This window comes from Microcaecilia unicolor, chromosome 4 (genome assembly GCF_901765095.1).
Source record: "Microcaecilia unicolor chromosome 4, aMicUni1.1, whole genome shotgun sequence".
Lineage (NCBI taxonomy): Eukaryota > Metazoa > Chordata > Amphibia > Gymnophiona > Siphonopidae > Microcaecilia > Microcaecilia unicolor.
This window is the reverse complement of record NC_044034.1, coordinates 137,855,858-137,883,031: the sequence shown is the minus strand read 5'-3', so window position 1 is coordinate 137,883,031 and position 27,174 is coordinate 137,855,858. Positions and strand designations below refer to the sequence as shown.

The 27,174-nt window shown below is 43.8% G+C and overlaps 1 protein-coding gene across 2 annotated transcripts in view; it reads left to right on the top strand.

Moving 5' to 3' along the window:
* The window catches only part of LOC115468711 (cohesin subunit SA-2-like), a 312,673-nt gene that overhangs the window by 179,259 nt on the left and 106,240 nt on the right, over positions 1-27,174 (top strand). The window contains exons 15-20 of one of the 2 annotated variants that reach the window (XM_030200630.1): positions 3,594-3,708; positions 8,978-8,980; positions 12,407-12,510; positions 24,011-24,103; positions 24,187-24,276; positions 25,572-25,775. In XM_030200630.1, the coding sequence (XP_030056490.1) occupies positions 3,594-3,708; positions 8,978-8,980; positions 12,407-12,510; positions 24,011-24,103; positions 24,187-24,276; positions 25,572-25,775 (609 nt within the window). Of the gene's footprint in view, positions 1-3,590; positions 3,709-8,977; positions 8,981-12,406; positions 12,511-24,010; positions 24,104-24,186; positions 24,277-25,571; positions 25,776-27,174 lie in introns of both variants that reach the window. The other variant, XM_030200629.1, reaches the window with a different exon arrangement.

Below are 27,174 nucleotides of genomic sequence, written 5' to 3'. Positions count from 1 at the left end.
CTGCCTTTATTCAATTGCTTCTGTCCCTGCAGTGCCTCTAAGCCTGGTTGCAGCTCAAGAAAAAAAAAAAAACCCTCAGAGAAAAGCTTTCTCCCTGGTGGGCTCATCCCACTGTAATTTCACAGAACAGTCTTTTCCTTTATTAGAGTTTACACCAACAAACATTCACAATCTTTACTTCTCTCCAGTGGGTTCCTCCCACTGCAATTCCCCAGAGTGACCTATTCCAGGTTAAACATCCTGGGTTTTAAACTAGCATAACATTTATAAGGTTTCTTTGATGTTCATCTCTCAGCTGGCTGGCCATTTCCCTCAAAGTGCTTTCATTTCATCTGATGTGTCAGCAAATCTCCAGACCCCATTTCCAGGCTTCTGTTCTGGAGTCCCTTCAGGAGAATCAGGGAACTCCTCTTTCTCCCCAAGCAGTATGACTATGCTACTATCCCTTTTCTGCTATTCAGGGTTCAAACACTATACCAGCTGCTTGCCTAGGGGCCTCTCTAATGAGGTTTTCCAGCATATGCCTCTGCCTTACTGATGATGCAGACACCCTCTAGCCCTAGCATTCCCTCAGAAGGCTCTTATCTTCAGGGTCTCTTCCCCTAGATTACTCAACCTCCTTGTCTCATCTTCTAGGTCCTCCTCCCTGGGAGGAGTTGTCTCCTGTCTAAAAGCCTCTTCCTTGAAGGGTTTTTCCCCATTCCTCCCTCTGCACACCTGTGTAATGCCTCTTTGCCTGTGCACTTCTAGATTTGGGGTCTGAGTGGGCTGGAGCCCCCACGAAGGGCAGACTCCGTTGGACCCTCACTCACTCACCCACTTGGTGTGTGGTGCCTCCACCTGAGGACAGAAGTGTTAGTGCGTGGGATGATCCTCTTCTCCCCAAGCATCAAGCAGCAGCCTAAAACTCAAACAGTTTATTCTTCAACTTCAAACATCAGGAACATCCAACAATAGGAACTCTTCATCATATAGTGCAATATTTACATAAATCTTCCTGTGGTATTCCCCCAGCGGAACACCTGTATTCTCCTTCGTTAGGGTATATCTTACAAGGTACTCTCAAACAGGGCTTTTTACACTCTGTACAGTTCCACTCTGTGCCTATCCCTCAAAAGCAGTGTTCCAAAGGCTGTGCTCCTTTCTGTATCAGGTTCAGACGCCTGTGGCCTGACCTTCTCCCAGGGTGACCTTTACATAGGTTCACCCTGACTATGGGATGGACTCTCCATGCTCTGATTCTGTGTTTCTGGGCTGGGTTTCTTCACTGCTCACCCAGAGCTCTCCTCCACAGTTACTGTTTCTCCTAACAGCAACTCTCCTTGAATTTAGCCAGTGGGTTCACTTCTCTGTTAGATGGGATTCCCCTTCTTCTTGGGCATCACTGGCTTGGAGAGGAGCAGATGGCTCCCGTGGTCCACCTCCATTAAGTGTCGCTCTTGCATGAACGGGTTCCCCGGCAGTGGCAGCAATTCCCTCATGCTGCCTGCAGCCTGCTGCCAAACTGGAAGCCTCCTTTCTGCTGCATCCCACCCCCTCTGTCACAACTTCCTGTTTTCTGACTAGGCACTGGCAGGATACGGCACAAAGGAGGCTTCCAGCTTAATGGCAGGCAGTGAGAGAGAGTTGCTGCCGCTGCCATGGACCAATTCCAGCAAGAGTGACGCTTAAAGGAGGGAGATGCAGGTCCATGGGAGCGGAATGATCAATATGTCAGAGGCAAGTGTAGTGAGGGAATAGTCAGGAGAGGAAAAAAGGCAAATAGCCACTTGAAGGAGAAAGTAGCAGATGACAGGAAAGTACACTATCCCCCAGATTCTATATTGCACGCCTAGAGATCCCACCCCCTCCCCCGTGTACCTCGAAATGACTGAGGGAGTAGCACTCCCTCTTCCTTCCAGCGCCACCTCCAAAATGGCAGCACTCTGCCTTGCCTAGTGCATCCTGAGCACTATTAGTTTTGAACATTCTGCGGGAGGATTGTGCCTGTGCATCCGCCCAAGGCATAATCCTCTCACAGGCGTTGTTTGACAGGTCCAGGCTGTCACCCTCCAACCTCCCCCCTGACAGAGATGCCCCAACCCAATGTCCCCCCAACTGAGGTAAACCCAGACCCCCGGACAGAGAGAGCTCGAGGTTTGGAGGTCCATTGAACATCCAGCACCCTCCCCCTGGTGGTCAACCCCCCCCCCCCCCCCCCAAAGCTACCGACCCTATGTACCTCAAAATAACAGAGGAGGGAGTAGTACTCCTTCCAGGGCTGCCTTCCCTTCTTTTTGCATCCTGGGATGTGCTGTGCGGGGCTTCCCTATCTTATCATGGAGTTTCTCATTTTGAGGTACACAGGGGGCGGATATTAGACCACTGGGGGGGGGGGGGGGGGGATTTGTTGGGTTGAGTTAGGAGTAATTTCTTTTTACCTTAGCACTCTGTATTACCCCACAGATTCTCACTCGTAATCCAAAATTCAGAACAGTCCTAAAATTAAACATACCTTACACTTATACTAAGAGTAATAGACATAAGGCTCAGGTGTTGTTAGTTATAAAAATGGAAAAGCTGTTAGACAGTGTTGGCAACAATGGCAGATGTATTCAGAGATTCTGAGTTATGCAATAATCACCCAAAATGATGGTACAGTATGTTAAGTACCTGTCCAGGGAACTAAGATAGCACACACTAGCCTAATCCTGAAATATAGGATACCTAACAACCCAAGCAATACCAGGCACAAAGGAGATAGCAGTTCAATCTGACACTCACTCACAACACTGGATCTCCAGGAGTTAGGAGATGATAATGGTCCACGATCAGCATTCTGGAAGCAGGTAGCTCTTCCCAGCCGGCAAAAGCAAGCAGAAGAGGGATGCTACAGTTTAACAAGCCTTCATCCTGTAGCAGGCTTGGAATTAGCTGATGGCTGTTATCTAGGTTCCTTTAGATAACAGCTGTATAGCCAACTAGCTGATAACACCTTTAAGGAAGGGCCTCTTATACCCTGTCCTCGGGTCTTGGTGCCAAAACAACTGGAACAGTTAGGATGTTCGTGCTCTGTCCCAGGTACAGTAAACAGGAGTTGTTGTTGCAAACAGTTGTTTTGCCGTTGTCAGCCTGGATATCTCCACATTGTCCTAGAGGCCTTCCACAGTATCCAGCCAGTAAAAGTCAGGTTCACATTGTAGAATAGTGCTTCATGGTAGTGCTTTATGCACTACCATGAAGGTGGGGGGTTCGGGGGTACTAGATCTCTAGGGGGATGTCTGGTCTTCGGGAGGGGGAGGGGGGTCAGGTGTGTGTTGGATTGGGTCCTCTGGCAGGGGGTGTCAGGTTGGGTCCTCTATTGGGGGGGGGTTGGTTTGGGTCACGACCTCTGCAGGGTGGGATGGGGAGGCCTGGGGCTCTCCTTTCTTCCCCAATGCCCTTGTTTGGCACGCTACCTGCTGAGCATTGGGAAAGGAGAGAGAGAGAAAAAAAACAAATTTGAGTATTTAAAGAGAAATTAGCTGGGTCAGGTAAGAATTTTTTTCTTAGATGTGTTTTTGGTGATAGACATGGAATGGTTAAAATCATACAGTTTTATTTTTTATCAGCAGCTTCATGATCATGTGACATATCTAGTGGACAGTCTTTGGGACTGCGCATCCAGTTTGTTGAAGGATTGGGAATGTATGACTGCGCTTTTGCTGGAGGATTGCAAAGAAGAAGAAGGTAGAAGAAGGCTGAGTGGTCCATTGTCAAATGAAAATCTGTAAAGACACTTCTTTATATTTAGTATTCTTTTTAAAATATCAGTGGATAGAGCAGTATAGTGATTCTTTAAGAATGATGCTGTGAGAAAAAGTAGAGATGGTTGTTCACATTTCTTTCCATGCAGATTTAAATTTCACTGAATAGGGTCCATGCAACTAAGTCTTGATCTTAAGTTTTATTAATGTTGCTGTATAAGAGTAAAGAAGGAGTAAATAAAGCTAGTGCAGTTAAGAGGTATGGATTATCCAAGCAGTGAAAATATAAGACCTAAGCTTTACAGAGGCATTTGTTACTTTTAAAATCAGAAAAGAAAGACAATGTGGTACATGCAAAATATTAACTAAAAGGGTTTTTTTTGTTTGTTTTTGTTTTGTTTTTACTAAAGTGCATTAGATTTTTGCCCTTAGCATGTTTTAACACAGGAAATTAACATACACCATGCCCAAAACTAATGTGGTACCTGGTGAGGGGCATGTCCAGCATGTTACCTGCAATTACTGTGTTAAAATGCCCATTAGCACGTGGTACTGAGCTCACAGTTAGTACAGAAACACTTTGCGGTAAGTGATACTGCACTAATTGTACAATACACTATATAAAGTAAAAGACACTTTTATATTAGGCTAATATCCTTAATACTGTAGCAAGTTTTAAAATATTGGAAAACTCAAAAACACTAAGATGGAGTCAGCAGTCCAGCAGCGAGAGGGATGCTATCCAGTCTTTTGCATTGAGTGTCACATGTATGATTATCTCCCAGTTGGTGAGATGTCATATGTTTGCGCCCGATGCAAAGAGCTCCTAGCTCTTAGAGAACATGTCCGTTCTCTTGAGGCTAGAGTAGCAGACTTGGTGGAGCTGAGGGAGACAGAGAGGTACATAGAGGAGACCTACAGGGATGTTGTAGAGAGGTCCCACCTCCAGTCTAGTAGCCCTTGTGCTACCTTGGAGGAGGGAGGTCTCCTAGAAGGAGAGCATCACCCTGGTGAAGTAGGAAGTACTCCTGTAGCCAGGACCTGCCCACCAGGGAATGTACTATCCTCTCGCACTGAGGATATGTCTCCAAGTGCTGCCCGGGAGGGAAAGGTTAGGACAGCTGTTGTAGTTGGTGATTCGATCATTAGGCATATAGATAGCTGGGTGGCTGGTGGACGTGAGGATCGCCTGGTGACTTGCCTGCCTGGTGCGAAGGTGGCGGACCTCACGCGTCACCTAGATAGGATTTTAGATAGTGCTGGGGAGGAGTCCGCTGTCTTGGTACATGTGGGTACCAATGACATAGGAAAATGTGGGAGAGAGGTTCTGGAAGCCAAATTTAGGCTCTTAGGTAGAAAGCTCAAATCCAGATCCTCTAGGGTAGCATTTTCTGAAATGCTACCTGTTCCACGTGCAGGGCCCAAGAGACAGGCAGAGCTCAAGAGTCTCAATGCGTAGATGAGACGATTGTGCAGGGAGGAGGGTTTTAGATTTGTTAGGAACTGGGCAACATTCTGGGGAAGGGGGAGCCTATTCCGAAAGGATGGGCTCCACCTTAACCAGGGTGGGACCAGGCTGCTAGCGTCGGCATTTAAAAAGGAGATAGAGCAGCTTTTAAACTAGAAATGGGGGGAAGGCCGACAGTCGCTCAAAAGCGCATGGTTCGGGAAAAGGTATCTTGCAAAGATACCTCACAAACAGGGAAGATAGGGTTTCTGGATAGTGAGGTTGCACAACAGACCGTGGTAGGCCAGGTGCCCTTAAATACAACTAAAGATCAGACAAAAGATGTCAAATCAATAGTGTCAGGTACTAAGCATCATGCAAATAAGAACAACAAACATACTCTGAAATGTCTATATGCAAATGCTAGGAGTCTAAGAAATAAGATGGGAGAGTTAGAATATATTGCACTAAATGAAAAATTGGATATAATAGGCATTACTGAGACCTAGTGGAAGGAGGATAACCAGTGGGACACTGTCATACCGGGGTACAAAGTATATCGTAATGATAGGGTGGACCGGACTGGTGGAGGGGTAGCATTGTATATTAACGAGAGCCTTGACTCAGGTAGATTACAAATTCAGCAGGACACAAATCACACCTTTGAATCACTGTGGGTTGAAATTCCATGTATAAAAGGGGAAAAAATGTTGATAGGAGTGTACTACCGTCCGCCTCGCCAGGATGAGCAGGTAGACACAAAAATGATAAAAGAAATCAGAGACGCGAACAAAATGGGCAATGTGATAATAATGGGTGACTTCAATTATCCAAATATAGACTGGGTAAATGTAACATCGGGACACGCTACAGAGATACAATTCCTTGATGAAATCAAGGACAGCTTTATGGAGCAACTGGTGCAGGAGCCGACGAGAGAAGGAAAAATTCTAGACTTGGTCCTTAGTGGAGCGCATGATCTGGTGAGGGACGTTATGGTACTGGGGCCGCTTGATAACAGTGACCATAATATGATCAGTTTTGACATCGACCTTGAAGTAACTGTACACAGAAAGTCAAATACGTTAGCGTTTAACTTTAAAAAAGGAGACTATAATAAAATGAGAAGAACGGTAAAAAAAAAACTTAGGGGGGCAACTGAAAGAGTAAAAACTGTACAACAGGCGTGGACGCTGTTCAAAAATACCATCCTGGAGGCCCAGGCCATACATATTCCGCGAATTAGAAAAGAAAGATGGAAGTCCAAAAGACACCCGGCCTGGTTGAAAAGTGAAGTGAAGGAAGCTATTAGGGCTAAAAGAAACGCCTTCAGAAAATGGAAGAAGGAACCGTCTGAAAATAACAAGAAACAGCATAAGGAGTGTCAAAGCAAATGCAAGGCGCAGATTAAGAAGGCCAAGAGGGAGTATGAAAAAAAGATAGCATTAGAGGCAAAAAAACATAGTAAAAAAATTTTTCGGTATATTAAAAGCAGGAAGCCGGCAAAAGAATCGGTTGGGCCGCTGGATGACCAAGGGGTAAAAGGGGCGATCAAGGAAGACAAAGACGTAGCGGAGAGACTGAATGAATTCTTTGCTTCGGTCTTCACCGAGGAAGATTTGGGTGGGATACCGGTGTCAGAAATGGTATTTCAAGCGGACGAGTCGGAGAAACTTACTGACTTCACGGTAAACCTGGAGGACGTAATGGGGCAGTTCGGCAAACTGAAGAGTAGCAAATCTCCTGGACCGGATGGTATTCATCCTAGAGTACTGATAGAACTGAAAAACGAGCTTGCGGAGCTACTGCTAGTGATATGCAACTTATCCTTAAATCGAGCATGGTACCGGAAGATTGGAGGGTGGCCAATGTAACGCCCATTTTTAAAAAAGGCTCCAGGGGAGATCCGGGAAATTATAGACCGGTGAGTCTGACGTCGGTGCCGGGGAAAATGGTAGAGGCTATTATTAAAAACTAAATTACAGAGCACATCCGAGGACATGGATTACTGAGACCAAGTCAGCATGGCTTTTGTGTGGGGAAATCTTGCCTGACCAATTTACTTCAATTCTTTGAAGGAGTGAACAAACATGTGCACAAAGGGGAGTCGGTTGATATTGTGTATCTGGATTTTCAAAAGGCGTTTGACAAGGTACCTCATGAAAGGCTACAGAGGAAATTGGAGGGTCATGGGATAGGAGGAAATGTCCTATTGTGGATTAAAAACTGGTTGAAGGATAGGAAACAGAGAGTGGGGTTAAATGGGCAGTATTCACAATGGAGAAGGGTAGTTAGTGGGGTTCCTCGGGTCCGTGCTAGGACCGCTGCTTTTTAATATATTTATAAATGATTTAGAGATGAGAGTAACTAGCGAGGTAATTAAATTTGCTGATGACACAAAGTTATTCAAAGTCGTTAAATCGCGACAGGATTGTGAAAAATTACAAGAGGACCTTACGAGACTGGGAGACTGGGCGGCTAAATGGCAGATGATGTTTAATGTGAGCAAGTGCAAGATGATGCATGTGGGAAAAAAGAACCCGAATTATAGCTACGTCATGCAAGGTTCCACGTTAGGAGTTACGGACCAAGAAAGGGATCTGGGTGTCGTCGTCGATAACACACTGAAACCTTCTGCTCAGTGTGCTGCTGCGGCTAAGAAAGCGAATAGAATGTTGGGTATTATTAGGAAAGATATGGAAAACAGGTGTGAGGATGTTATAATGCCGTTGTATCGCTCCATGGTGCGACCGCACCTTGAGTATTGTGTTCAATTCTGGTCGCCGCATCTCAAGAAAGATATAGTAGAATTGGAAAAGGTGCAGCGAAGGGCGACTAAAATGATAGCGAGGATGGGACGACTTCCCTATGAAGAAAGACTAAGGAGGCTAGGGCTTTTCAGCTTGGAGAAGAGACGGCTGAGGGGAGATATGATAGAGGTATATAAAATAATGAGTGGAGTGGAACAGGTGGATGTGAAGCGTCTGTTCACGCTTTCCAAAAATACTAGGACTAGGGGGCATGCGATGAAACTACAGTGTAGTAAATTTAAAACAAATCGGAGAAAATTTTTCTTCACCCAACGTGTAATTAAACTCTGGAATTCGTTGCCGGAGAAAGTGGTGAAGGCGGTTAGCTTAGCAGAGTTTAAAAAGGGGTTGGACGGTTTCCTAAAGGACAAGTCCATAAACCGCTACTAAACGGACTTGGAAAACTCCAAAATTCCAGGAATAACATGTATAGAATGTTTGTACGTTTGGGAAGCTTGCCAGGTGCCCTTGGCCTGGATTGGCCGCTGTCGTGGACAGGATGCTGGGCTCGATGGACCCTTGGTCTTTTCCCAGTATGGCATTACTTATGTACTTGTTCAGTGCCAAATATTTTCCGTACCCATTCTCCATCTATGCCCTGACTAGTTCCAACCCCTTCCAAAAAATGGCTTTAATGTGCAACTTACCACATGCTAACCATAAATATACTGCATTGGCTGTTAAATGTGTTTGTGAGTTAACTGTAAACACATTTCAGACCACATGAGAGCAGCTTATACTTCCTAGACCTACTTTCATACGGTGTGACACCAAAGCACAAATCCCTGCTTTTCATGCAATTAGCTTCTCTCTGTGCTACTTTCATACAGGGCTATAGCAAGGAATTTTGGAGCCCAAGGCAAACTCTGTTTGATACTGTAAAGTAAAGATAAACAGTATACTTCAGGCAGGATGAAAAGTAAATTACAAACAAAATAAAAACACCAAAGACCATGAGTCACCTTTGCATCAGAACCATGTTTTCTTCTATTAAGAAGGTCCATCTGTCTTCTAGCCATTATCAGCTTTTTTTGTAGTCACCAGTACCTCTTCATCCCTCAAATGCTTTGCCAAGTGTAAGAATATATGCTCCCAAGAATCTTCAGGCATTACCACATTTAAGCTGGTCAGTATCCACTGCACTATCCCAGAAAGGACTGATTAATGGGCAGCTATGTATCAAGCATTTGAGTGTTCCTTTCTTCCCACTTTCAGCATCTATCCAGCTTACTCCCATCAATGGTGTGCAAACACGCTGGGGTTAGATAGAATTTCACAAGCACTCAGTACTGCTCCACCATGAATTTACTGCTCTCCCTGCCTGGGCCACTTTCAGGCTTATTGTCGAAAGAGAAGGGCGCCCATCTTTCGACACAAATCGGGAGATGGGCGTCCTTCTCCCAGGGTCACCCAAATTGGCATAATCGAAAGCCGATTTTAGGCGTCTGCAACTGCTTTCCATCGTGGGGACGACCAAAGTTCACGGGGGTGTGTTGGAAGCATAGCAAAGGCGGGACTGGGGCGTGCTTAACACATGGGTATCCTCGGCCGATAATGGAAAAAAGAAGGGTGTCTCTGACGAACACTTGGCCGACTTTACTTGGTCCTTCCTTTTTTATGACCAAGCCACAAAAATGTGCCATAAATGACCAGAGGACCACCAGAGGGAATCGGGGATGACCTCCCTCTACTCCCCCAGTGGTCACTAACCCCTTCCCATCCTAAAAAATAAAATTAAAAATATTTTTCCAGCCTCTATGCCAGCCTCAAATATCATACCCAGTTCCATGACAGCAGTATGCAGGTCCCTGGGTACTGCAGTGCACTTCAGGCAGGTGGACCCAGGCCCATACCCCCCCCCCCCACCTGTTAAACTTGTGGTGGTAAATGTAAGTCCTCCAAAACCCACCACAAACCCACTGTACCCACATCTAGGTGTCCCCCTTCATCCCTAAGGGCTGTGGTAGTAGTGTACAGTTCTGGGATTTGGGGGGCTCAGCACACAAGGTAAGGGAGCTGTGCACCTTGGAGCTTTTTCTGAAGTCCACTGCTGTGCCCCCTAGGGTACCCAGTTGGTGTCCTGGCATGTCAGGGGAACCAGTACACTATGAATGCTGGCTCCTCCCACGACCAAATGGCTTGGATTTGGTCGTTTCTGAGATGGGCGTCCTCAGTTTCCATTATCGTCGAAAATCGGGGTGACCATCTCTAAGGTCGACCTAAATGTTGAGATTTGGGCGTCCCCACCGTATTATCGAAACGAAAGATGGCCGCCCATCTTGTTTCGATAATACGGGTTTCCCCACCCCTTCGCGGGGACGTTCTGTGAGGACGCCTTCAGGAAAACTTGGGAGCCCCGTTCGATTTTGCCCCTCCACGTGAGCTTGGTTGACTCTAGTGCTGATTTTGTGTCCTCCATGATTAAGTTAAACTGTGATGGGAATAGAGCAAAATAAGATTTAAGATAGCATTTGGAGCATTGAGGGGGAGGGGGGAGGTTAAAGATCAAAACCTGATTCACCTACACCACTTAAAATCCTGAGGCAGGATCAACAGTTAAGAATTCTGGGACAGGATTAATAATGACACTGTACTAGGTTGTGTTTGGTTGCTATTCTTATAAAAAACTCAAGCTAAGTTAGAAGAAGAAAAGGAATCTTTATTTCTCACTAGCAACAGCACAAGAAATACTATTGGCTCAGGCACAATTCTCCTGCACTTCTACCCCATGATCAGAGATAATTGCATGCTTAAATTTGCATTCAATTATCTCTGATCATTGGTGCGGTAAAGCCCTGCGCTGTTCCAGCACTATTTTAGAGCGCCGTTTGGAACAGCGCGGGGCTTTTGATCATCTGCTTGTCGATCCTTCACTTTTGAATGAGTACTCTCAGCACCTGTCTTAATAATGAACCACACATCCATTGATCGATCACTGGATGCCACATGATCACCCACTAATGGGGCTCATTTTCAAAGCTCTTAAACTTACAAAGTTTCATAGGTTACTAGGAGGCTTATTTTCAAAGTACTTAGACTTATAAAGTTGCATAGCAACCTATGGAACGTTTTAAGTCAGTGCTTTGAAAATGAGCCCCATAGTAACCTATGGAACTTTATAAGTCTAAGTGCTTTGAAAATATGCCGCTATATCATCCAAAACATTTTCCCCATTCGTAAGCACCAAGTCCAGTATGGTCCCATTACCAACTGCTGGAACAGTTCTCCCTGGGCACATATCTGTTTCATTCTTGGAATGACCTGCCGAAGCAATTAAAAGGGATACCTGACCATCCACTCTTCAAAAAGTTTCTAAAGACATTCTTATTTTCGAAAGCTTACTCCCTACCGAGCCCGGCCATTTGACTCTCCTGCTGTTGGTTGGCGGCGTCTCTGATCCACTGGCTCCTGCCGAACAGTTTACCCCCTCATGTTTTCTCTGACTTTTCTGTCATCCTATGTTTTCCCTTTCCTATTGTATTGTTTCATGCACTGTTGTAAGCCACATTGTGCCTGCGCTTGTGGGAAAATGTGGGATATAAATGCGCTAAAATAAATCACCTCTCCCAGAGCCATGAAGTAACTTTTGACACATTTGGAGGTGTAGCTAGCAGTTTTCATTTGCACCAACAGGGATGAGCAGCGTTGGAAAATAGTCCTGACCTGTTCGAGGCTTGGACTCCTGCATCCCTGCTCTAAATGTTCAGATGTCATTTTGGATCTTACTTATAGAATTCCCTTCCATTTCACTTGCAATTGGAACCTTTAGTAAATTTCAAAAACTCTTCATACCTGTTTTTTTGAGAAGTACTGTTCTGAATTTTCCTTCTGCTCCTCCTTATTTTACCTCCTTTAATACCCCTCTTTCTCCTCCCATTACCCCATAGAGCACTTTCTTTTCTTCTGATACTACTCTTCAGTCTCAGCTAGCTACTTAGTATGTAAACTATTGTGATATGCACTGCTGGACATCTACAGCATTATAACGAGCTATTGTATTAAAGAAATACATATTAATTGTCAGAGATCTGGGAGGACTTCATTGTTAGATTTCAGCATAAGAAATCTTTAGAGGGAGCCTCATATTCTTACCCTGCCAGAGAGAGAATCTCAAAGCTTTGTATATCAGTTTCAGATCTGAGGAAGTAAGGTACATGGACAGCATTTGAATGACATATAGCCATTTCAAGAAGATGGCCATGCTAAAGAGAAAGAGCCTCCCTGAGAGAGAGAACAATGCACCACTGAGCTCTGTGAGCAAGAGGCCAATGTTATCCTATACAATGTGACCAAATTCTGTGGAATTGTTATGAGTGGTCTCATTTTTTTTGTAAAGAGTTGTGGATAGCAGTAGATTTCCACACATTTTTATCCATATTTTTGTCACCTCTTTCCCGCTTCTGAAGCATGTAATTTGTTTTCAGGACTGAATAATGCCCATAAGAGTGCACTCATTGAAGTAATCATAGCAAGTATGCAGCAAGCTATGGATGGCCATCCTCCTGCTGGTAGAGAACTGACCAGGAAAGTAAGTGATTTGTTAGTTTGTATTTTGCCTTTGTACAGTGGCTTAGAGATTATGAAAATCATACTGAATTCCAGTATGTGTTGCAGTTTGTTTTCATGTATATGTGTCTATAACTTTGGAAAAGCCAGACCTAGCTACACCAAACTTTGTGTGGCAGTTGGTCCTCAGGAGCATCTCACTTTTTTCCATTTTCACCATGTGTGTGTTTGTGTGCTCATGTATGTGGGTTAGAGCAGCAAGCTGAAAACTAGGAAAGCCTGCATTCAAATCATACTGATGATCCTTGTCTCTTTGGATAAGTCATCTAACCTACCTTTGCTTCAGTTAAAAATGTAGAGGTCATGTTTGGAATTCCTGCCCAAAAATAGGGATAGAAGATCTTGCTACAGTTCATTTTTTGTCTCACCCTCTGTTAAGGGAATAAAGAGTTTTACATTATATAATAGACTTTAAACTGTATGAGCTCCAAACTATAGAAATATTTGTCTCCTTGTGTAAATTTTCAGATGGAGTTCCATCAATTCAGAAGAAATTTAAAAACCGAGCTTTTTAGAAGATTTATACAGTATTAATTCCCAAGAGTTTGACTTAACCTCTTTTATGTTGTTGGCTCTGAAGTTTAGAGGTTGAAATGGTATACAAGCATAAAGTGTAATGTAATATTTAACCTGTGGTGGTCAGCATTTTAAACACCAGCCACCGCAGTCTTTTTATACCTGGAAATTAAGTGCCAGACCTTATTCAGATTCCGGCTACTGGGACTTATTTGGGTCCAATCAGTATTCAACCCAGTACATCTGTAAGTGTCCAGCTAAAGTTAGGACAACCTTTTTGCTGACTGAATATCTCCACTAACTGGGTGAGTCTGGGCCCTACCCAGACTCAGCCCGTGGATGGCCCATAGACTGTCCCAGCGCTAACCAGACAGTGCCACAGCTGATATTCACTAGAACAATGCAGTTAAGTGCTGCTGAATATCAGCTTGAGAGCTGGCCATTGGGATTTAACTGGGTAGGAGCATTCTTGGGTTAAATCCCTTTTGAATATTGACCCCTTAGATTGTAAACCCTTTGGGAAGATGGAAAAGCGTACTGTACCTGAATGTAACTTATCTTTAACTACTACTATAAAGTTGTGAGCTAAATCCAAATTGCACTGTAATTTCCAGGGGTGGACTGAGAGTGGTCTGGGCCCCCGGGTACTGATGTTTCCTGCCCGCTACACTGCCACTATTCCCCCACCTGCCGGCGCCACCATGTTTTCAAAATAGTGGTCGAGACTTCCCGCGGTAGTGTCATGGGTCTTGACAGTCTCGCAAGACTTCCACAGGGAGCCTCAGCCACCATTTTTAAAGTATGGTAGTGCCGGGCAGGGGGAATAGTGGCTTCACATCGGGCAGGAAAGAACATGTTCTCCCCCGCAGAGGCCACTGGATCACCAGCAGGGAGGGCAGTAGTGTGTGGCAGGCATCCAGACAGAGCCCCTGGGCCCCCTAGAGTCTCTGGGCCCTCGGGCACTGCACGGTTGCCTGAATAATCAGTCCGAATAGCACCTAGTGCTGGAATCAATGCTGAAACCTATAGTAAATCCTCGCGCCTAAATTAGGTGTGGCCCTATCATCATATTCTATAACACTGTGCCCAATTTCTAAGAATATTCATGATTTGCCCATGTCCCTCCCGTGGCCACACCCCCTTTAAAGATCCACTTGGAAAATTTACATGCGGATCTTTATAGAATACTGACTAAAAAGATACACTGCGGAATTCTAATTGTTGCCAATTAGTGCCAATTATTGATGCTCAAATATTGGCACTAATTGTCTTGTTCAGTTAAACTGCATGCGCAAATTGGGCACACACATTTTGATGCACCTCTTATTATATGTTAAATGACATAATCAGGCATTATTTTACTATAACACATGTTAAAGTTCTCCGAGGATAAGCAGGCCAGACAATTATCACATATGACTGACATCATCAACATAGCCTGGTGCAGAACACTTTAATAGCATAGAATATATTTAAGAGCATGTGACAGTCCCTACCACCACACGTGCAAGTACCGTTCCTCCTGTCGCGAGAGCGTGGGGCCATTAGTCTTTTCATCCACAGTGAGGAGAGAATGTGCTGCTCACAGCCCCTCACAGTGTCTGGTGCGTGACTTTAAAAAAAAAAAAATTATTTATAACCATTTAAATTTTTACAAGCGATAAAACAACTTGCTGGAAATGCAGAGAAAGTATGTATAGGAATTATTTCAGTCAGGTAATTCTATTCTCTTCCTTAGACCACTAAATAGGGAGAGTGAAACAAGACAAGGAGATCAAGTAAACAGAAAAAAAAAACGTGGTATTAACCTAATTATCCCCAGATATTACTCGTCTAATTCATTATTCCACATTGATCATCTGGTTGGCTTCTTCAAGGCCAATACGGTGTATAGTCAAATCATTTCATTGAAAACATACTTATTGTCCAATATTAGTTAGAAATAATACATCTGATTACGTTCTCTTTTAAAAACCAGAAGTTATTTAACAATACATATACTTAAGTCTCTAATTCAAATCCCACTGATTAAAGTAATCCCAGTTTTCACAGGCTTCACTCCTTTTAAAGTAATAATTGAGGAAATATTTCTGAGGAAAACTTTAGGAGTCATACCCAGAACTCTGGGAAAAACAAAAATCTCAATATTAATCATCTATAATAATATTCATGTTATTATTCAAAGTTTCTGGTCTATTATCATTTTCAAAATCATAACCACTTCTTGCTCACGTGGAATCATTTGTTATATCAATTTTTCACTCTCAAAGGGTTCAGTTAAATTGTCCATGTAACTCTCTAATAAAATTATATCTGAAACAAAATTATTTACTGCCACCGTTAGGTCCCGAAGCACCTTCCAGATGGTATTCAATGTAACCTCCACGGGAGCCAAAAACTCCAAGTTGATTTCTCTTAGGTGTTTAGGAGTGGTTCCGCCGATTCGGTTTCTGCTGTAAACGTTCTCCGTTTCAGCATATGCCTCTAACTCACTCCTCCACTCCTTTGGACATGGTGGTTGAATAATTCAGGAGCGATGGAGTTGTTTTTTCCAGGTCCAAGAGCATCAACACTCCTTCGCCGGCGCTAATCAAAGGACTCGCCAACCCTTTCATCTGTGGGCAGTTCGTCACGCAGCGGTCCCGCACTTGTTGCTCAGGGGACAAAACGCTGGCCATCGGCGGCTGACCGCCGGTTGTCCCCTTCCTCTCAGTTAAGGTAACTGCAATTGCAGAGAGGAAATTCACGTAAAGAAGACGAAACTTCAGAGGGCAGCTGGGCCGTTGGGCATACGAACTTCAGGTCGCCATCTTACCACTCTCCCAGTTTGGGACACTCTTTGTCTGGTTTCTCCTCAGAGGTCTTTCTGATATGGGTAACCCTCCAGCATAGCCCTCTGAGTCATTGAAACACAGAAGCCCCTCCACCACTAGAAGGTGGTGTCCCTTCGGAGGGGCGTGACTTTTTTGAGGTTTTTTTGTGCCTTCCCTATGGGTTTTTCCTGCCTCATTTTGTGTTTTTTTTTCCCTATTCAGGATTCTTATGCCCTTACCCTTAAAAGTTTGTCAATTTTCCCCACTTTGTTTATTTTTTTCTTGGGCTCATGAGGCCCTCTTAGGCAGTTTTTATATATGAATTTGGCATTTAGGGGTTAATTCTATAAAGATATACCATGTAAATGACCACAATATCAGTATTTTTCAAGTTTCACCAATTTAGAAATATCCAATCTTTGTTTGAAAAGCATTTTTCTATTCTAGTCTAGTCTGTTGTCAGGTCAAGAGTAACCTTGTCCACTTGGGCCAACCTGCCAGCAACCAAGATAGCCAGTCGCATACGTGACAACTCCCCATTAACTTCCTAAAAGTGCTTTGAAATCCCCCTCCCACTGCCCCCCTCTTTTCCCAACTGAATAGCTAGCTAAGTCAGCACACAAGACCAGAACACCAGACCTCACACCAAAGAATAAAGTCCTATCAGGCCCCCAACAGAACACGACCCACTAGAAGCCACAGGGAATATAAGCCAAAATGCTCATCCACAAACTGCTTCTAACAATCCTCTCCTTAACATTGATCCGCTCAACATTAACCACCCCACTTGCAGAAAGCAACATCATACCTGTACTACATAATCATCACAGGCTAATCAGATACCCCACACCTCATCAAGCTAACAACAACTCAAACATAAGCGGACCACCAACATGCGGACAATCACAACAGAAGGGAAAGAAGGCCCCATATAAATCCATCTCGCCAAAGAAACGACAACTGTTAAAAATCCACACAACACCAAATGCTAAAGACTCATTCCAAACAATCCAAGTGGGTTACATCAACGCCAGATCTGCTGTAAATAAAACAACAATACTAACAGACTGGATCACATCAGAAAACCTTGACCTACTCTTCATTAATGAAACCTGGATCCATGACCAAAATGACCCTATAATCCTAGACCTATGCCCTCCATGATACAAAATCACACACTGGACCAGAAAAGGAAAAAAAAAGGTGGAGGTCTAGCTCTAATTCATCGTTCCCAGTTTACCACCGAAACCACTGCCGAGTCCATAACACCTCAGCTCGAAATTGCCTCTATCAGAATCCATAACAAAATCCTTTGTGATTATCTGAATTGTGTCCTGTTCTACAGACCTCCAGGCAACTGGAACGAAGGCCAGACTAACTTCATGGACTTCATCTCAAACGCATGTGTTGCCAACTCCAATATACTAGTAATAGGAGATATCAGCCTTCTTGACCTTATCCTCCTTGACCTATCCGCCGGTTTTGACACTGTCAATCATAATTTACTTCTTGCTGCACTGTCCTCATTTGGGTTCCAGGGCTCTGTCCTCTCCTGGTTCTCCTCTTATCTCTCCCACCGTACCTTCAGAGTACATTCTCATGGATCTTCCTCCACCCCCATCCTGCTCTCTGTTGGAGTTCCTCAGGGATCTGTCCTTGGCCCCTTCTTTTTTCAATCTACACCTCTTCCCTGGGCTCGCTGATCTTATCTCATGGTTTCCAATATCATCTCTATGCTGACGACACCCAGCTTTATCTCTCCACACCAGACATCACGGCGGAAACCCAGGCCAAAGTATCGGCCTGCTTATCCAACATTGCTGCCTGGATGTCCAACCGCCACCTGAAACTGAACATGGCCAAGATAGAGCTTATTGTCTTTCCACCCAAACCCACTTCTCCTCTCCCTCCACTCTCTATCTCAATCGATGGCACCCTCATCCTCCCCATCTCATCTGCCCGCAACCTCGGAGTCATCTTCGACTCCTGCCTCTCCTTCTCTGCGAATATCCAGTAGATAGCTAAGACCTGTCGCTTCTTTCTCTATAACATCAGCAAAATTCGCCCTTTCCTCTCTGAGCACACCACCCGAACTCTCGTCCACTCTCTCATTACCTCTCGCCTTGACTACTGCAACCTACTCCTCACTGGCCTCCCACTTAGCCATCTATCCTCCCTTCAATCCGTTGAGAACTCTGCTGCACGTCTTATCTTCCCTCATCTGCTGCTCATATCACCCTTCTCCTCAAGTCACTTCACTGGCTTCCAATCAGGTACCGCATACAGTTCAAGCTTCTCCTACTAACCTACAAATGCACTCAATCTGCAGCCCCTCATTACCTCTCTACCCTTATCTCCCCTTACGCTCCTACACGAAACCTCCGCTCACAGGACAAATCCCTCCTCTCTGTACCCTTCTCCACCACCGCCAACTCCAGGCTCCGTCCTTTCTGCCTCGCCTCTCCCTATGCGTGGAATAAACTTCCTGAGCCCATACACCAAGCCTCCTCCCTGCCCATCTTCAAATCCTTGCTCAAAGCCCACCTCTGCAATGTTGCCTTCGGCACCTAACCATTATACCTCTATTCAGGGAATCTAGACTGCCCCAATTTGTTTGTCTGCACATTTTGTCCATTAGATTGTAAGCTCCTTTGAGCAGGGACTGTCCTTTTTGTTAAACTGTACAGCGCTGCATAACCCTAGTAGCGCTTTAGAAATGTTAAGTAGTAGTAAGTAGTAACTTACGCATCCAGCTTTTCCTACATAAGCATACAATTGTGGAATGCACTACCAAAAACATTGAAAACAACGCACGACCACCTAAACTTCCAGAAATCACTAAAAACTAACCTGTTTAAAAAGGCATACCCTACTGACCCAACCTAAATGTCTGATCCCTGCGACACAACAAAACTAAAGCACATAATGGACATACCTCAACCCTTCCGCATTACGACGCCCATTCGTGGCTGTGCCACATGAACTCTATCTTACCTAGTAGCACCATTTTGTATTTGTTCTCACTGGCGTCTGCAAACGCCTCTCTAGTACCATGTAAGCCACATTGAGCCTACAAATATGTGGGAAAATGTGGGATACAAATGTAACAAATAAATCATGGATTACTGTAATTGCTTATACTGTTTATTATCAGCTCAGGCACTTTCTCGTTTACACCGCAGCCAAGATGATTTTTGGCAAAACGAGATCTGATCATGCTACTCCTTGCTTGATGAGTTTGCATTGGTTTCCTATTAAAAACTTGAATATCTTATAAATTTCATGCTGGGTTTATAAACTATTTGATGGTTTATGCTTAGATTATCTAACAAGTCTATTTACTTTTTCTGTATCTCCATCTATTTCCAGAACTGAAAGTTCATGTCTTCTTTATTTTCCTTCTTTATCAAGTCAAATACAAAACATCTTTACAGCTCTTTTATATATCAAACGGTACAGATTTGGAATTTGTTACCTTTAGAGCTTAAAACTATGCCTACATACCTCTCTCTTCATAAAAACTTGAAAACTTATCTTTTTACTGAAATATATTGAGGTTTTGTTTTTTTTTTTAAAGTCAATTGTAATCCGCTTTGAACCAACTTTGTTGGGAGTTGGTGGACTATAAATACTGTCATATCATATCATATATATAACCATGTAAATTTCAATATTTTATCTTTTCCCTATCCTACAAGATAGCATCTAAATATGATGACACATAGTTTAAAAGTGGGTGTACACATGGGTAGAGCATAGGTGAGGAACAGTTACAAATTCAAATTTATTCAAATCATGGCTAGAATGCAGTTGTGTAAATTTAGACCAGCTAAGGAGCTGGTGTTAATGTATGTGGCTGAAGTATGCACATAGGTGAGTATTTTATAACCTACATTTTTACTTTGACTCTGTGTGCCACCCATCTCCTTGCCTGATAACACCTATCCTTGGATCAAGTAAAAATATGTGTCGTCTTATCACCACATAAACATAGTGTAATTTTATAAGAGGTGACTTACAATAGGGTTAATAAGTACACAATTCTTCATAAAATTACCCCTTTAGGGCCTTATTCTATAAAGGTTATGCTCCTAATTTATAAGCATAATTTACGCTCCTAAATTTATGCTCATAAATTAGGAGCATAATCTATTTTGAAGCATAGAGTATGCTCCTAATTTAGGAGCATAAATTATACTCATAATTTAGGAGCCTGAATTTTAGGAGCATAACCTTTATAGAATGAGGACCTTGAGGTGTATTGCTGCATTAGCACAGCTTACTAAATAGGCCTTATAGGTTGTAATAAATGTATGAGGGACACCAGGTACATCAAAAAATGGGGATTTTTGCATAGTGCCATGGGCTTATACCTAGCTGTGTTGCTTTTACTACTTTTTGAATTCATTGTGGCACATTGGTTCCTAAACAAAATCAAAGTAGGTATCGATTTAATGGAATCCTGGGCTCTTAATTTGAAATTGAAACTTAATACTGATAAAACTAAATTTATGATAGTAACTAGCCCTTATCACCCAACTAGTAAAAAAGGCCCGTTTCTGAAAGAAATGAAACAGGCGCTAGCAAGGTTTTCATTGGGTGTATATGTTTGAGAGAGAGAGTGTGTGTGAGAGTGACTGTGTGAGAGAGAGAGAGAGAGAGAGAGAGAGAGTGAATGTGCGAGTGTGTGTGTGTGAGACAGAGAGTGAGACTGGGTGCGAGTGTGTCTGTGAGAGAGAGAATGTGTGTGTGAGATTGAGAGTGTGTGCCAGGGGGCCCCCCTGTCCTCCCCCCTCCTCCTGCCCCCCCCTCCCCTCCTCCCTTTCCCTGCCCTCCTCCTCCCCTTCCCTCCCAGTTCCAGGATCTCCCCTCTCCCTCACGGCCTCCCAGTTCCAGGAAGACCGACTTGCGCTTCCAGAGCTCGGCTGTCATGGCCCTACAGGAGGCTAGCGAGGCTTACTTGGTGGGGCTCTTCGAGGATACCAATCTGTGCGCTATCCACGCCAAGAGAGTCACCATCATGCCCAAAGATATCCAGCTAGCCCGTCGTATTCGTGGTGAGAGGGCTTAGAAAGCATTATACTACATCTACACACTACCAAAAGGCTCTTTTAAGAGCCACCACATCCCTACACAAAAAGAGCTGACGCGTCAGTCTGCTCTATGGTTACTACTTAGCTCCCGATTTCCAGGCTGTTGGAGGTTTAAGGATTGTAGGCGGCATCTTGCAGTCTTTCTTCTGAGCTCCCTGCCCCCCCCCCCCCCCCCCCAAACTACAGTATTGAACAACCCATGCTCTCTCTCCCTTGGCCTGTTCTCATCTACTGAATTGTGGCAACGCCGGCTCCCCTCCCCAAACCGCTATTCAGTCTGATGCAGTATTGAAACACCCGTCCTCCCTTGGCCTGTTCTCGTCTGCTGAATTGTGGGAATTGTTTTTTATCTCTGCCCCTCCGCCAACTGGCCAACCTCCGCTGTCGTGCACAGCTCAGCGTGCATGTCCACTGAACGATAGACCCAATCGCTGCCGTGCACCCGCCCTCCCACCTGACGAACCCAGAAGCACGCTAACGTCAATTCAGGAGATGGATACAGCCTTACAGATAGCACGAATGCTTCAAGGCTTCACTTTCTCAGCTTCAGAACATTGGAGGTGCTTTTTATTATATAGGACAGTGATGGCGAACCTTTCAGAGACCGAGTGCCCAAACAGCAACCCAAAATCTAATTATTTATCGCAAAGTGCCGGTACTCATTATGGGCGGAGTCACCACATGACTCCACCCCTATGATAGCCACACCCCTTACACCAGCCATGGTGCATATAAACAGACGACATTGAAAATATTATACTAGTATAGGAGAAAAAAATAACATGATTTTTTTTTCATTATAAATCATTTCTGTAAGCTGTTACAGCTCCAGTATACCCAGTGCAAAATAAGACAGCAGATGTAAATTCTCAAATTGGACAGATTACAAACACTAAAATGAAAATAAAATGATTTTTTCTACCTTTGTTGTCTCTGATTCTGCTGCTCTCTTAACTCCGTTTCCAGGGCTTCCTTTCCATTTATTTCTTTACTTTCCTCCTTTCTTCTTCATTTCTTTCCCTCCATCCATGTCCAGCCACCCTCCTCTCCCCCCTGCCTGCCTGCCTGCCCGCCCTCCCTCCCAGCACCAGGCAGGCCTCCCTCCCACCCAGCACCCAGTAGCACCCAGCACCAGGCCTGCCTCCCTCCCTCCCAGCACCAAGTAGCTCCCAGCACCAGGTCTCCCTCCCACCCACCCAGCACCAGGCCACCCACCCACCTAGCACCAGGCCACCCTCCCAGCATCAGGCCTCCCTTCCACCCACCCAGCACCAGGCCTGCCTCCCTCCCAGCACCAGGCCTACCTCCCATCCAGCACCCAGTAGCACCCAGGACCAGGCCTGCCTGCCTCCCTCCCTCCCAGCACCAGGCCTGCTTCCCTCCCTCTTCCAAACCGATGAAGCACCAGGCCGCCCTCCCTCCCAGCACCTCCCAGCACCAGCGCTCGCCCTCCCTCCCTCCCAGCACCTCCCAGTACCAGGGCTCGCCCTCCTCCTCCGAAATTGAAAAGGCTTCGGCAGCTACAGCGAAACGCGTGGTCTTCGCTCGACACGCCTTTGCTTCGCTTCTGTCTCTCAAGCTCTGGTCCCACCCTCATGGGCGGGACCAGAGCTTGAGAGACAAGCAAAGACCGAAGGCACGCCGAGCGAAGACCACGCGTTTTGCTGCAGCTTCCGACGCCTTTTCAATTTCGGAGGAGGAGTGCGACCGCTGGTACTGGGAGGTGCTGGGAGGGAGGGCGAGCGCTGGTGCTGGGAGGGAGGGCGGGCGGCCTGGTGCTTCGTCGGTTTGAAGAGGGAGTGAGGGCGGGCGGCCTGGTGCTCGGAGGGAGGGAGAGTGGGCGGAGCGGACCGACGGCGCGCGTGCCAAAGGAGAGGACTCCGCGTGCCCTCTCTGGCACGTGTGCCATAGGTTCGCCATCGCTGATATAAGATAACCATCTCAAATTTTAAGACTGATAATGTTACTTATTCTTTTGATTCAACAATGTAAATCTTGGGGATGTTAATTGATCAGTTTCTTTCTTTTGATTGGCAAGTTTGAAAAGTAGTCTCAAATGTCTTTAATTCATTTGGAAACTTAAAAGATTAAGACCATTCTTTTCAAGATCAGTCTTTTGACTTGCAATTCAATTTATGCAGGTATTAAGCGGAGTCTCCTAAGAAAACTACAAAATGCACAAAACACTGCTGCTCGCCTTATATATAGATTGCCATGTTACATTAAAGCATCTCCTTTTCGTAAGGATCAGATTCTTTATGGTATCTTACCATCTTGTATGATAGATCTCATTAAGTTATCACTACCTCATCATCTAGAGAATATCTCGTATTATACTTCCAAGTTGTAAAAATTTAACCTACAAAACTATCCTTAATGCTAATTTTTCTTACCAAAGTACCAAACTCTGGAACTCATTACCCAAGCATATCAGACACTCAGTTGATTATATGCCATTTAGAAGTTTACTTAAAGCCCACTTCTTTAGATCTGTGTTCAGCTAATATGAAAATATTTTTTAATAGTTATATTCTTATATTAATATTAATTGTCTTGAAATGCTTCTTCTTAAATTTGTTATATAAGGTGTGTTGAACCTGGGCTTTCTTGGGAAAATGAGGGGTACAAATGTCATAATAAAATAAACTGGTCCTGTCCTATTCATTATGGATATTCTGAAAGCCTGACTTTTCTGAGGGTCTCCAGGACAAGTTTGAGAACCACTGGGCCATGTGGTAAGATAACTCTTACTGCGTGGCCATGCAGTGGGGAGTATTTAAGGGCTCCCACGGTAACCAGGCAGCGTGGGGCGATGCCCAATTACAGCTGAGTTAGTGCCGTGCTATAAAAAATGTTTATATGGAGCGTTGCAAATGGCATGCGCTTGAGCAGGAGCTACCACCAGCGGCCACATTGGACCAGCAGAGGTTCCAGGATAGCATGCAGTAAGCCCTCATTGGGCTTACCAACGTTTTGTAAAAGGGCCCCTTAATTTTGTAATAAACCTTTACATTTTGAATGCAAATGTTTTGTATTGTAGGTCCTGTCAGCTAAGGAGAAGAAATTGCAATTTGAAGATTGTGCAAGGATTACTGAACACTTTATTCTGGTGCTCCCTCAACTTTTGTCAAAGGTAACTAGAAGTTGCTTCTTGAGCAAATGCATAACATTTTTTTCTGTTTCCTCAGCATATTTGTGTTCTGTTTTATTCTGCAGTATTCAGCTCATGCAAATGAAGTGGCAAATCTCCTGCAGATTCCACAGTATTTTGATTTGGATGTTTACTGCACTGCACATTTGGAGAAGGTAAAATTTTGGTAGAGAAGTTAGGAGGGTTAAAAATGTGTAATACACTTTAAATCACACTTGGAACTGTCAGGAGTGGCACTAGGAATTGAAATTTTGTTGTATAGACTAGGGAAGCAAGAATGTGGACAGTCATTGTCCACTTCTGAATGAAAATGCTGAATTGTGGGCCAACTGTCAGCACAGCAGTACACACTGGGGAGGAAGTCCCTCATTTTACGAAGGATCTGCTTTGCACAGTACTATGTTTCCAGCAAGTAGGCACTCCATAGCAGACTATTGGGGACACTTCCAATGATAGTTGATGATAACATTGCATTCTTTCTTCAATTAAGCAATGCCACTTTATTTCATTTTAATTCTTTGCACATACTCATCCATTACACTGCCAGATCACCATGTTTAATTTATACAAGGGATGATATAGATTCTATATGGTAAGACATGTTGAGAAATTTTAGGTTTTTCCCACTTCTTGCTGTTCCTGTAGTTAGCATTTATCTAAAACATATACCTTGTAGCAGATAGCTTGTTTGTTTAATACTAACAAGTCTCCCTGAAGAGGTTTCAGCTGTTGACATTGATTTTGTATTATATAGAGAGTAAGTGCACAGCTAATGATACAGCAGTACTTGACTTGAATGTGAAGCTTAGTGACTAGGTAAAACTGGTAAACTGTTGTGGCAGGCCATATGTTCCCCCAAAAGTTCATTTTTATCTAGGGAATAGCACATTCATGTTGTGTGATGTGGTGGTAACAGGTACTATTTATATAACAAATCATCACAGTTCTAGTTACTGTTGGAGATGCCTAATATATGGCAAGAATGATGACCTGACTCTCACCTCGTTTTCTTTTATAGTGCAATTTACTGAACAGTTCTTAATTATTTCAACTTTCCCTCTACCATCATGATCCAGCTTAGATTATCACATATTTCCTGTCTGTTAATATTGCCTAATATTCTCTCCAGATTATTTAGGCAGATTATTCAGATTATTTGGGCAGATTATCAAGCTAATGACTAGGAAGGAAAACACTTCTGTGATTGAATCTTTCCTTTCTTTTGGAGGTTACAAAATGGCCAATCAAATTTTCCGTAAAATTCAAGTTCTTTCACCTCTGCAATGTTGCTAAGTATTACTGGCCTTGTGAAGCAGTCTCCATGAGTTTTTGTTTTGAATGCCGTAAACAAAAGATTAAATGAGATGAAGAGGAAAGAAAATAATGAGTAGTCCAAAAATCGACTCTGTTGGTCTAACCCTACAGTGATAAAATCTGATGTTGCTTACAGCATTTGGACGCTTTGCTCAAGCAGATGAAAGATATAGCAGAAAAACATTCAGACTTAAAGGTTCTAGAAGCATGCTCCAGAAGTTACAGCTTCCTCTGCAATGAACAGCTGATAATCTACAGCCAGGTCTGCCATGCCAGAAATCAACTGATAGATGAGTTTGTGATCAAGCTTAATCAGCTGCTGGATAACTTTTTACAAGAGGTATGTTTGTATATATACATATGCGTGTGCAACTGATAGTAACAGGATATCACCATCAGACTTAAAAACCCAAATAGTATATGAGAGGTTTTGTGACCTGTCCTTGGTATTTGAAACTAGTTAAGACTGATCTGAAACATAGGAAATTGTTCATCTTTAATAAGGAACTTGAGATTTCAAAATTGATTTTTTGATGGGTACTGTATATTTTGCTGGATTAATATAAGATATATGTAAATAGCCTCTTACAGAATACAGCCTAGGGAAAAAGTGTGTGCCATGATTTGCTGGCATGTACTTTGCCAGTGTGCATGGGCAGAGTTTGGTGTGTATGTCCTAACTAGGCGCAGGCATTTATACATCCTCTAGGGCTGATGTAAGTGATCTTGCCTTAATGTATGCATGTTGTCGACCATGCATACATGGCTAGTATGGGCTGAGAACCTAGGGGAAAGATTGATTAAAAAAAAAAAACTATTAAGGTAGATCTGGAGAAAGCCACAGTGTCCCTAGAAATTAGTAGTATGGAATCTAGCTGTTTTAGGATACTCTCATGTACTTGAGACCTTTCTGTGGTACAACCAAAACAGGTACTTTCTGTGTTCCTAGTAGGCTTACAATCTAAGTTGTTTTTTTTTTTTTTTTTTGGTTTTGGGTTTTTTTTTTTGTATCGGGGCCAATGAAGGGTTAAGCGACTTGGCTAGGGTCAGAAGGAGCCAGTTCCCCTGGTTCTCAGCCCACTGCACTAACCGTTAGGCTACCCCCTTACCTTTTTCTTGATAAAATAGGATTAATATAAGCACCATAACTAGTGCCTATAGTCACCATCCTATTATAGAATTACTCACCATGGGGGCAATGGAGCACCTAAAAATAGGGTCCCAGAGAGTGCTTGATAGGATCCTCTGTTATAAAGGAAGGTAGGCACCTACCTCCCTTTATAGAATACAGTGCACTCCATGTAAGTGCACGTCGGATAAGAGCATGCTCTGTTTAACTGCATGCTGTACTTCGGTCCCATTTTTGGCACCATCAATTTCTATGGGGACAAACTCATTTTAGCGCACCACTGATAAGTGCAAGATTCACTTATATGCATGGTTCAAGACCGCTCCTCTGCAGGAAAGTCTCCACATAAGCATGCGCATGGAATATGGAAGCCGATTGGCGCGTGACAAACCAACGAGATTTCAAATTTACTGCCTCTTTAACTGCCACAGGCAGAATAAGCGAAAGAATGTTGTTAGGGCGTACACCGGGGTTGTCATCGTGGCGGAACTGTAAGTCTTTAACACTGCTGAATGAATAGAAGTTCTTAAAATTTAGAAAACAAAGTCAAGCATCTGTTGCTAAAGAATATGGTGTCAATCCCAGTTAAATTTCACGTGTCTTGAAGCAG